General features: G+C 27.0%; 1 protein-coding gene across 1 annotated transcript; it reads right to left on the bottom strand.

The window, feature by feature from the left end:
- Positions 1-228: 228 nt before the first annotated feature.
- Positions 229-1,218, bottom strand: LOC136085212 (high mobility group nucleosome-binding domain-containing protein 5-like). Its single transcript, XM_065806500.1, has 2 exons — positions 1,099-1,218; positions 229-918 (listed from the first exon to the last, which is right to left on the bottom strand). Exons 1-2 carry the CDS (start codon positions 1,216-1,218, stop codon positions 229-231), a joined length of 810 nt encoding a protein of 269 aa, XP_065662572.1.
- Between the last annotated feature and the right edge of the window lie 10,437 nt (positions 1,219-11,655).

Below are 11,655 nucleotides of genomic sequence, written 5' to 3'. Positions count from 1 at the left end.
TTTATCCATAGGGTGAAAGTTTTTTTTTTCCACTTATGGAATGAATGTTTCTTTTCTATCCATAAGGAAAACGTTTTTAAGTCTACCCATAAGGTAAATATTTTCTCTTAAATCCATAGGGTAAATATTTTCTCTTTGATATATAGGGCAAATATTTTCTCTTCCATCAATAGGGTTAATAACTTCTCTTCAATCCATGGGGTAAATATTTTCTCTTTCATCTATAGATTAAATATTTTCTTTTCCACCCATAGAGTAAATATTTTCTCTTCCATCCATACGGTAAATATTTTCTCTTCCATCCATAGAGTAATTATTTTCTTTTCCATCCATAGAGTTAACATTTTCACCTTCATCTATAGGGTAAAGATTTTCTCTTCCATTCATAGGGTAAATAATTTTTCCTCGATTTATACAGCTAATATTTTCTCTTCTATCCATAGGGTAATTATTTTCTGCTCCATCAATTGAGTAAATATATTCTTCTTCATCCATAGTGCAAATATTTTCTCTTCTATTGTAAGGGTAAACCATTTCTGATTCATCCATACGGTAAAAAAAATTTTTTTTAAGCAAAGGGTTAACATTTTCTCTTTTATCCATATGGTAAATATTTTCGTTTTCATCCATAGGGCAAATATTTTCTCTTCCATCCATACAGTAAATATTTTCTCTTCCATCCATAGAGTAATTATTTTCTCTTCCATCCATAGGGTTAATATTTTCTCCTTCACCTAAAGGGTAAAAATTTTCTCTTCCATTCATAGGGCAAATATTTGTTCTTCCATCCATAGCGTTAATATTTTCTGTTTCATCCATAGGATGAACGTATTCTCTATTATCCATAGGATACACTTTATCTCTTTCATCCAAAAGGTAAAAATTTTCTTTTTCATCCAAAGGCCAAATATTTACTGTCTATCCATAAGGAAAAAATTCTCTATTCAATCCATTGGGTAAATATTTTCTCCTCCATCCATAGGGTTAATATTTTCTATTTTATTTATAAAGTAAACATTTCTATTTTATCCATAGCGTGAAAAATTTCTCTTCCACCCATATGGTAAATATTTTCTCCTTCATCTAAAGGGTAAAAACTTTTCTTCCATCCATTGGGCAAATATTTGCTATTTTATCAATAGGATAAACATTTTCTTTTTTATCAATAGGGTTAACTTTTTCTATTTCATCCAAAGGGTAAAAAGTTTTTTTATCCATAGGGCAAATAATTTTTCTTCAATTCATAAGGAAATAATTTTCCTCTCCATCCATAAGGCCTATATTTTCTTCTACATACATATGGTAAATATTTTCTATTTCATCCATAGGGTAAACATTTTTTCTTTTGTCCATTTGGTAAACATTATCTCTTACATTCATATGGTAAATTTTTTTTTTCCATCCATAGGGTAAACACTTTCTCTTCCATCCATATGGTAATAATTTTCTCTTCTATCCATTGGGTAAATATTTTCTCTTCTTTCGATTGGGTAAATATTTTCTGTTTCGACCATAGGGTAAACAATTTCTCTTTTATCCATAGGGTAAACATTTTCTCTTCCATCCATAGGGTAAATATTTTCTCTTTTATCCATAGGTTATCATTTTCTTTCACATCCATAGGGTAAATATTTTCTTTTCCATCCATAGGGTAGTACTTTTTCTTTCATCCAAACTGTAAATATTTTTTCTTCCATCCAAAGAGGAAAGATTTTCTCTTTCATCCATAGGATAAACATTTTCTCTTATATCCATTGGGTAAACATTTTCTCTTCCTTCTATAGGGTAAATATTTTCTGTTCCATCCATAGGGTAAATATTTTCTTTTCCATTCATAGGTCAAATATTATCTTTTTGATCCATAGGGCAAATGATTTTTCTTTTATCCATAGGGTAAATATTTTCTCTTCCATCCATTTAGTATTTTCTCTTCCATCCATACGGTAAATATTTTCTCTTTCATCCATACAGTAATTAATTCCTCTTCCATTCATAGAGCAAATATTTTCTCTTTCATTCATAGAAAATTATTTTCTCTTCCATCCATAGAGTAAACACTTTCTTTTTCATCTATAGGGTAAATACTTGCTCTTGCATCTTTAGGGCAAATATTTTATTTTTCATCCATGGGCAATTATTTTCTCCTACATCCATAGGGTAAATAATTTCTATTTCATCCATAGGGTAAACATTTTGTTTTTATCCGTAGGGTTAACAATTTTCTCCTCCATCCAAAGGGTAAATATTTTCTTTTCCATCCTTATTGCAAATATTTTCTCTTCCATCCATAGTGAAAATATTTTCTCTTCTATCGATTGGGTATATATTTTCTGTTTCGACCATAGAGTAAATATTTTATCTTTTATCCATAGAGTAAACATTTTCTCTTTCATGCATAGGGTAAAAATTTTCTTTTTCATCCATAGGGCAAATATTTTCTCTTCCATCCATAGGCTAAATAATTTCTCTTTCTTACATAGGGTAAACATTTTCTCTTTTTCCATAGGTTAAACATTTTTTCTTCTATTCATTGATTTAATATTTTCTTTTCTATCTATAGGGTAAACATTTTCTTTTCTATCCATTTGGTAAATATTTTCTTTTAAATCGATAGTGTAATAATTTTTTCTTTGATCCATAGGGCAAATATTTTTTTTTCCATCCATAGGGTAAATATTTTCTCTTTCATCCATAAGCCTAATATTTTCTCTTTCATCGAACGGGTAAATTATTTTTCTTCCATCTATACGGTAAATGTTTTCTCTTTTACGCATAGAGTAAGTATTTTCTCTTCCATCCATAGGGTAAAAATTGCTTTTTTTTTTTTTTTTTTCTCTGTTTTAATATAATATAAGATTTTACAACTTCGTAATATAAAATTTCAATAAATAAAATAAGTAAAACAGATAGGGGCTCAAAGAAGATGAGGATGTCAGTACGTTATTGCAATCTTTTCATAGAGCCCCTATAACAAGATTTCAAAAAAATATCGTAATATGTTACAATATGCGTAATAAAATTTCAATAAAATATCGTAATAAAACGCGTAATTCGCTAATAAAATTGATAAGCAACCAACAAAAGTAGAAATAAAACAAAAACAGATTTATGAGAAATTATTCAAGGTATCATTAACCAAAAACGTTTCTTATATTTTAAAAATTTTTTTTTTGTTAAAAACTTGAATGAACTTATCGAATTTACCGTACCTTTGAATCCTTTTTGAAAAGTATTCCATACTTTTGGACCTCGATATAGAATGCTGTACTCTGAATATTTGTTTATTATCCGAGGCAGTTTATATGTGATGGACATATTTCATTCATAGGATAAACATTTTCTCTTTAATCCATTGTTTAAATATTTTCTCTTCCATCGATAGACAAACCTCAGTCATTATCGCCCAATATCAGTTCTCCCAGTTTTTTCAAAAATTCTAGAAAGAATTCTATATAATAAAATATTTAAGCACTTATCAGAAAACAAAATATTATATAATAACCAATATGGATTTAAAAAAAATAATTCTGCAGAACATGCAATACTTCAACTAACAAGAAATATTGGTGATTCATTTGAAACATCGCAATACACATTAGGTATTTTCATAGATCTATCGAAAGCTTTCGATACTATAGATCATGAAATTCTTTATAACAAACTAGAACATTATATAATCACTGGAAATACTTTATTATTACTAAAGAACTATTTAACTAATCGTAAACAGTTTATTCAAATAGACTCATCATTATCATCAAATTTATTAAATATAACTTTTGGAGTGCCACAAGGCTCAATACTAGGCCCATTGCTGTTCCTGATATACATCAATGATCTCTACAAAGCCTCAAACTTAATGACAATTATGTTTGCGGATGACACTAATCTTTTTTTAACCAGCAATGATCTAACAACATTATTTAGAAATATGAACACTGAGCTTATTAAAATCTCTAACTGGTTCAAATCAAACAAATTATCAATTAATATAGAAAAAACTAAATGGATGCTTTTTTACCCAAATTCAAAAGAAAAATTAATTCCAAGTATTACACCACCAATTTTTGTTGACAATATTGAAATAAAGCGAACAAAAATTACAAAATTTTTAGGCATTTATATTGATGAAAATCTTAAATGGAAACACCACGTTAACAACCTAAATAACAAAATTGCTAGAACTATAGGAATATTATATAAATCAAGAAGTTTCTTAAATAAACATACTTTAACTCAATTATATTATTCCTTTATTCACTGCCATATTAACTACGCTAACATTGCTTGGGGTAGTGTGAACAAAAGTATACTAGAACCTCTTCATCGTCAACAGAAACACATTGCACGTCTTATAAACTTTAAAGACCGTTTTACTCATGCCAGGCCTCTCTTACTTGAAATGAATATTTTAAATATATATCAGCTAAACGTTTATAATATTTTATGTTTTATGTATAAATGTAAAACCAACGATTCCCCTTCTTCCTTTCATAACCTATACTCAATAAAAGAAAAAAACAAGTACAATCTACGAAATGATAATTCTATTCGACTACAATTTTCGCATACAAATTTTGGTAAATCTTGTGTTTCTTTCCGAGGAGCCTTTCTTTGGAATAAAATAGTTTTGAAACATTTTGACTTTTCTCATGAATGGACTTATACCTCTTATAAAAGGAAACTTAAGAAAATCATTTTGTCCATTGATAATATACTTTTATACTTTTAATAGGAAATTTATTTGAAAATTTCTATTTTTTATTTAAATTATGTTTTTCTTCTAATATTGTTAAACACAGTTTTTTTTTTATTTATTTTAAAATATGTAACACGTAAATTTGTAACGAGTTTGCAGCGGTTCTCGACGACAAGACCTTAAGGTCTTCTACGAGTCTCCGCATTCTTTTTTTTTTATTATTATTTATAGTAAAAATCCTCACTTGTAATTGTTTATATTATTATATCTTAACTTGTATTTTATAAATATTGAAGGAATTTAAAAAAAAAAAAAAAAAAAAAAAAAAGATAGGGTAAATATTTTCTTCTCCATCCATAGGGTAATAATTTTCTCATTCATCCATAGGGTAAATATTTTATCTTCCATCCATTGGGTATAAACATTCTCTTACATCCATAGGATAAATATTATCTCCTCCATCCATAGATTAAATATTTTCTCTTCCATCTATTGAGTAAATATTTTGTCTTCTATCCCTAGGGTAAATATTTTTTTCTTTTTTCCATGGGGTAAACCTTTTTGTCTTCTATCCATAGGGTAAACATTTACATTCCGTAGGGAAAATATTTTTTCTTCCATTCATAGGGCAAATATTTTCTTTTTCATGCATAGGGTAAATATTTTCTCTTCTATTCAGATTGTAAATATATTCTCTTTCGTCCATAGAGTAAATATTTTCTCTTCCATTTATGTGGTAAATATATTCCCTTTCGTCCATTGAATAAATATTTTCTCTTCCATTTATAGATTAAATATTTTCTCTTCTATCCATAGGGTAAATACTTTTTCTTCCATTTATTTGGTAAACATTTTCTCTTCTATCTATAAGGTAAATATTTTCTTTTCCATCCATAGAGTAAATATTTTCTTTTCCATTTATGTGGTAAATATATTCCCTTTCGTCCATTGAATAAATATTTTCTCTTCCATTTATAGATTAAATATTTTCTCTTCTATCCATAGGGTAAATACTTTTTCTTCCATTTATTTGGTAAACATTTTCTCTTCTATCTATAAGGTAAATATTTTCTTTTCCATCCATAGAGTAAATATTTTCTTTTTTATCCATAGGGTAAACATTTTCTTTTTTATCTATAGGGTAATTATTTTCTCTTCCATCTATAGGGTAAATATTTTTTCTTTTTTCCATAGGGTAAACCTTTTTGTCTTCCATCCATAGGGTAAACATTTTCTTTTCCATCAATAGGGCAAATTTTTTCTCTTTTATTCATAGGTTAAATATTTTTTTTTCAACCATAGGGTAAATATTTTTTTTTATCCATAGGGCAAATAGTTTCTTTTTCTATCCATAGGGTAAGTATTTTCTCTTCGATCCATAAGCTAAATATTTTCTCTTCCGTCCATAGGGCAATTATTTTTCTTTTAACCATACGGGAAATATTTTCTATTCCATCCATAGTGTAATTATTTTCCCTTCCATCCATAGATTAAATATTTTCTTTTCCATCTATAGGGTATATTTTTTCTCTTCCATCTTTACGCTAAATATTTTTGTTCCATCCAAGGGGTAAATGTTTTCTCTTCCATCTATAGGTCAAATATTTTCTTTTCCATACATAGGGTAAATATTTTTTTTTTATCCATATGGTAAACATTTTCTATTTTTTCCATAGGGTAAACATTGTCTCTTCCATCCATAGGGTAAATATTATCTTTTTCATCTATAGGGTAAATATTTTCTCTTCGATTCATAGGGTAAATGTTTTCTCTTTTATCCATAGGGCAAATCTTTTCTCTTATATCCATAGGTTAAATATTTTCTCTTTCGTCCATAGGGTAAATATTTTCTATTTCATCCATGTGGTAAATATTTTCTCTTAAATCAATAGGGTAAACTTTTTCTCTTTTATCCGTAGGGTAAATATTTTCTTTTCCATCCATACGGTAAATATTTTCTCTTCCATCAATAGAGTAAATATTTTCTATTTCTTCCATAGAGTAAATGTATAGTTTTTCATTCATAGAGTAATTATTTTCTCTGACTTTTATAGAGTAAATATTTCCTTTTTTATCTATAGGGTAAATATTTTCTTGTCTATCCGTAGGGTAAAAATTTGTCTGTTTGTAATAATTATAAGTAGTTAAATTTAGGGTTGAGCTTTTACGGCAAAAACGGTAAATGCACTATAATGATCATTGGTCTGTAATTTAAACTGTATTACACTATTTAAAGTTAAAGTTTCAATTTAAGATAAATTCAGATACTTTAAGATAATTTAAGATAATATTAGCTTTATATATTTATAGAATAATATGAGAATAATAATATTAGATTATTATTAGCAACAGTAAAAATTAAAAAGCTGTCAATGTGTAAGTTACAGTTAAAGTTAATTATTATCACCATTGTGATGCTTATCTTGCATTTCGTGCATTTACCGTTTTTACCGCTTTTACTGAAAAGCTCAACCCTAGTTAAATTTAAATCTAGATAAATGAATAATTAGATAAATAATAACTTAATCAATCAATAAACTTGATTTTAAACTTACACTAAGATCGAATACTTAAGTAATTAAGAAAAAGAGGGTAGTTTGTACTAGGGTTATTCGCCGAAAAACAAAACTTACGAAAATTTCGCATTTTTATCTTCAATTCGAATTGATATTGCGGAAGTTGAGCATGTGCAAATTCACCTTCCGTACGCATTAAAAAAATATAATAATTCCGTTAGAACGCTATACGAAAAGAAACTTACAAAAATATCATTTTGAAATAATACTTGCGAATTAGTTCCTTATGGCATTTCGGAATGTGCACTTACGGAAAAGACTCAAAAGCATTCATTCAACTGTTGTATAAAAAATTGTTAATATTTATTACTTGTATAAGAATATTGTTGTTAAATGATTTTTCAATAATTTGCACATATATACCTGGTATAAACACAAAAAAGTGACTTATTTTGTGATTTTTTTTTTCTTTTTCATTTAATTAGGATTTTAATCTTTTTAGTAGTTGGTTAAGCTACGTGGATTCAATATATTATTGTCTATAAAAAGATAAAATATTTTGTGATGAATTTGTAATAATTATTACATTTTATTCGCAATAATTATAGCATTAATCAAAAGTAACAATCTTTACTTGATTTAAAAACACTAATATTGCAATAGAGATATAAAACTTTATCATTTTATAATTGAAAAAAGAAAAAAATTTACACTAGCAACTATTTATTCGTTTTTTCTTTAACATTTTCTACTTACCCAGTTGGTTTTTTATACTGAAATCTGGATGAAGGTAATTATTTCATGTAGCCCGTTGTTGCGAAGAGAAAAAGAGTACCTCTTTATATAAAAAATAATATTAAAAATATATAATCACAATAAAACATACTTTAATATGTGTTTATAGTTTTAGAATCTTCTTGTTCATTGTTTGAGCTGACCTTAGGTGTTCTACCTGGTAAACCTACTGTTTTTCAATAATAAACTTTTGATGTTTTTGTTAACTTTACTATATAAATAACATCAATTTACTTTAAATAAAGTATTCTTGAAATGTCCCAGAAATTATTTTCTCAATAAAAATCAAAGTGTTTATGTTTTAATAAAGTATAGTTCTAAAAGATCTATAGTAAATTTTAAAAGCCAGTTTTAAAGTTGTGAATCCATGATAAGCTTTGCTTTTAAAAAAAATCTCTTTTAAAAATAGTTTTCATATATCTGAGAGGATTTCCACGTTAGTTTTTGTATATCTGAGGGGATATCCACCTTAAATGTATCTTTCATCTAAATAATATGTTGTATATGATATAATCTCTCGAATTCTTATTTATAACTTTCTAACTTTATTAGGCATTGTGGTGGCGAATGGGTTGTAGACTGTTTATAATTCGATATTAGAGGCCTTTACAAGTTAAAACTATTTCTAAATAAATGGGAACCTAACCTAGGACACAACAAGATTTAGTAGTAAGTTGGCAACAATTTTATAAACAAATTAATCTAATAATTTAAGAATAATACTTTACATGATATACAAGCAATAAATAAAATGTTAAAATTGAAATTAAATTATTTATCTTACAGCTGTTTATAGTTTTGAATGTAGGGTTTTGTTCATTTGAGCAGGTAGAATATCAAAGTTTGAAGAACATAAATTTAATATTTTTGAACAAATCTTATTCTTAAATAAAATACTATTAGATACCATGAATTAAAAACAAAAAAATACCAAGAATTAAATTGCTTTTTATTTTCAGAAGATACCGTGCATCAAAATCATTTGGACTTAATAAGTTGGGGAAAAACTTCACAATTGCTGTGTTTTTTCTGTTTGAATCGCCATATCCATAAAATACTTTTTCTGTTGTTGCAAAAGTTTTTAATTTTATTGATTTTTAAAGCAAGCTTTAATATATTGATGATATTCGGTTTTAAATGAAAGTTTCAGATGCTTTTAAAATGCAGATTTTATGGCTAAAACAAGGAGAATGACCATTGTTTGACTGCTATCATAATATGAAATGAAATAAAATACAACTAGAAGATTTTGAATTTAAAATAATTTTTAAAGTATACTAGAATTGCTAATACAGTATTTTTAGTAGAATTCAAGGGAAATACTAATTATGGAATAACTGATGAAGCTGGCAGTGACTTATTATACTGTTGTCATATTATAAACTTAATGAAACAAAATATTTGCTAAATACATTTATATATGTATATATATATATATATATATATATATATATATATATATATATATATATATATATATACATATAAATAATTATTTTAATTAAGTTTATACAATGACAACAGTATAATAAGTACTAACATAAATGATATATGTAAATACGTATTGTACTAAGTTATCATACAAAATATTTGCCTTATACATAAACACAATAATGATAATTATGATTTATTAGGAGCCCATTTTCTGATAAAACCAGGCAAAAGTACTATTGGCTCAAATGTGATATCCTTTAATCGCGCTCAGTTTTATAAACAGTAATGCTCATGTGGTAAAAAAGAAACCTGTATTTTATTTTTTTTTTTTTTTTTTTAATATTTATAGTTCCTTAGTTATAGCTTACTACTTTTGACCCTTTAATACTTAAAAAATTATTATTGGGGTTTTGAGATTTTTAAACTAAGTTTAAAGGCAACGAGACAACTGCTTTTTAGGTTTCTTTTCATATTATGAAAGTATAAGGAGAACTTTAAAAAAAATCAAAAAACCTTTGGACAAATCTTCCTTTTTCTAAAAATCATAAGCTGAAATCACACACTTTCGAATTTGTGACCTACTTTAAATACATTTATCTCGGAACCTAAAAAGTACCTGCGACATATCTTTTCCTTTTTGGAAAGAGTATCTCATTGTAATTTGAATGGTCTAAAGGAACTGAGAGGATATTGTTTACAAAAAAACGTATGAGTCATCAAACTATCAAAAAAATGTTTTAACTAGCTTTCAAATATCAGCCATTATCGGAAATTGGAAAGGTTCCAAGATGAAAGGTACAGATTTTCTATTACTCCATATTACAATTCTTTTAATCCAAAAAAAATACTTAGGAGGTAATATTTCATTTTTGAAATACTCCACTACAAAAATTTTAATTTTTTATATATTTAAAAAAAAGTTACCGAATGTCGCAGCAGAATTAATCAATATATTATATTACGTCTTTATCTTATTCTGTGCCATATATGCCATGCACAAGATAGATCAATGACAATGCTTATAAATTCCTTTTCAAATTCTTCATTTGTTAATTCTTCTTGGTCTAGAGAAAGAAAAATATAAATATTTATGCAAACATTTGTATAAATATTTGTAATACAAAACAATATTAAAATATATATTAATGAGAGTTGATAGATAATTTATATCTTGATCTACTGTTCTTCTTCTATCCACATTTGTAGCATCAATTGGTTTATTTAATCTTTTATCTTTTTTAACCTGCTCCAACGTGAAAATAGTGATCTTTTTTACTGAGTTGTTACGTACTTGCTCTTTGCTAAATTTTTTTCAGATACTTCACCTTCCATAAAGAGATTATATAATACACCTATTTGTCTCATACTATACCGGAAGGTACTGCGTGTAGGTAAAACCCACCCTTTAATATATTTGATAATGACAGAACATACTTCATCAAATACCTCCTGTTGTGAGTTCGGTTTATGACTTTTAAGTTTGACTGAACTTGCATCTTCATTATGAAGCTATGTCTCATGTTATCCATTCCTGATTTTAAAGTGCTGATAAGGTGCCTTCCCAACATCATGTGTTCTTTTAGTTCTTCTGATGTATGGAATGATCTATTACAAATTGGCTCAGAGCAAAAAGAAACAAATTTAGTGATTTATCTTCGCGAAATTTTTGCTTTATGTTGTCTTTAAAAACTCGTGTTTTCTTGTCAGTATCACTATATGTGTGTGTTAAAAAAATTTGCAGATCGTATAGTTATGAAAGAACTCATACAAATGAAACTAACTTATTTTAGTTATTTTTGTTCCATTCAGCTTTCTTTTGCTTTTTATAGTGGCAACACCAACAACATATTTTTTTATCCCATGACCGTAATGTAAAGCAGTATAAATATCCTCTGTACAAATCAAATCGTTACCAGCATCAACAAAGCTACGAATCAACAATTTTGCTCCGGCAGCTTTTCTGTCGCACTAATCCTTGCCACAACAAAGTATATTATAACCGTAGCGCTTAAACTGTATTTGGTTAATTTGCGCAACATAAAAAGAGCTTTCATTATAATGTTGTCATGGTACGATAAAGCATTGTCAGATTTTGCAAAGAGTTTATTAACATTAGAATAGTTATGCTTAAAATTCCGAAAAACTAATTGGGAATTGATAGTGTTTCCGATAAACCACACCTATTAAGAGCTGTAAAATAAACCTTTTTCT

This window comes from Hydra vulgaris, chromosome 09 (assembly GCF_038396675.1).
Source record: "Hydra vulgaris chromosome 09, alternate assembly HydraT2T_AEP".
Classification (NCBI taxonomy): domain Eukaryota; kingdom Metazoa; phylum Cnidaria; class Hydrozoa; order Anthoathecata; family Hydridae; genus Hydra; species Hydra vulgaris.
Note: the sequence above shows the minus strand (reverse complement) of the source record. Positions and strands in the feature narration are given on the sequence as shown.

Bases quoted from the DNA above. Each gene is read 5' to 3' on its own strand.
- LOC136085212 (XM_065806500.1), bottom strand. From the start codon at position 1,218: ATGGATAAAAAAACTTTTTACCCTTTGGATGAAATAGAAAAAGTTAAC. The intron at 919-1,098 runs GTTTTTACCCTT...CCTTATGGATAG, and splicing joins GCCCAATGGATGGAAGAAAA to ACAGTAAATATTTGGCCTTT.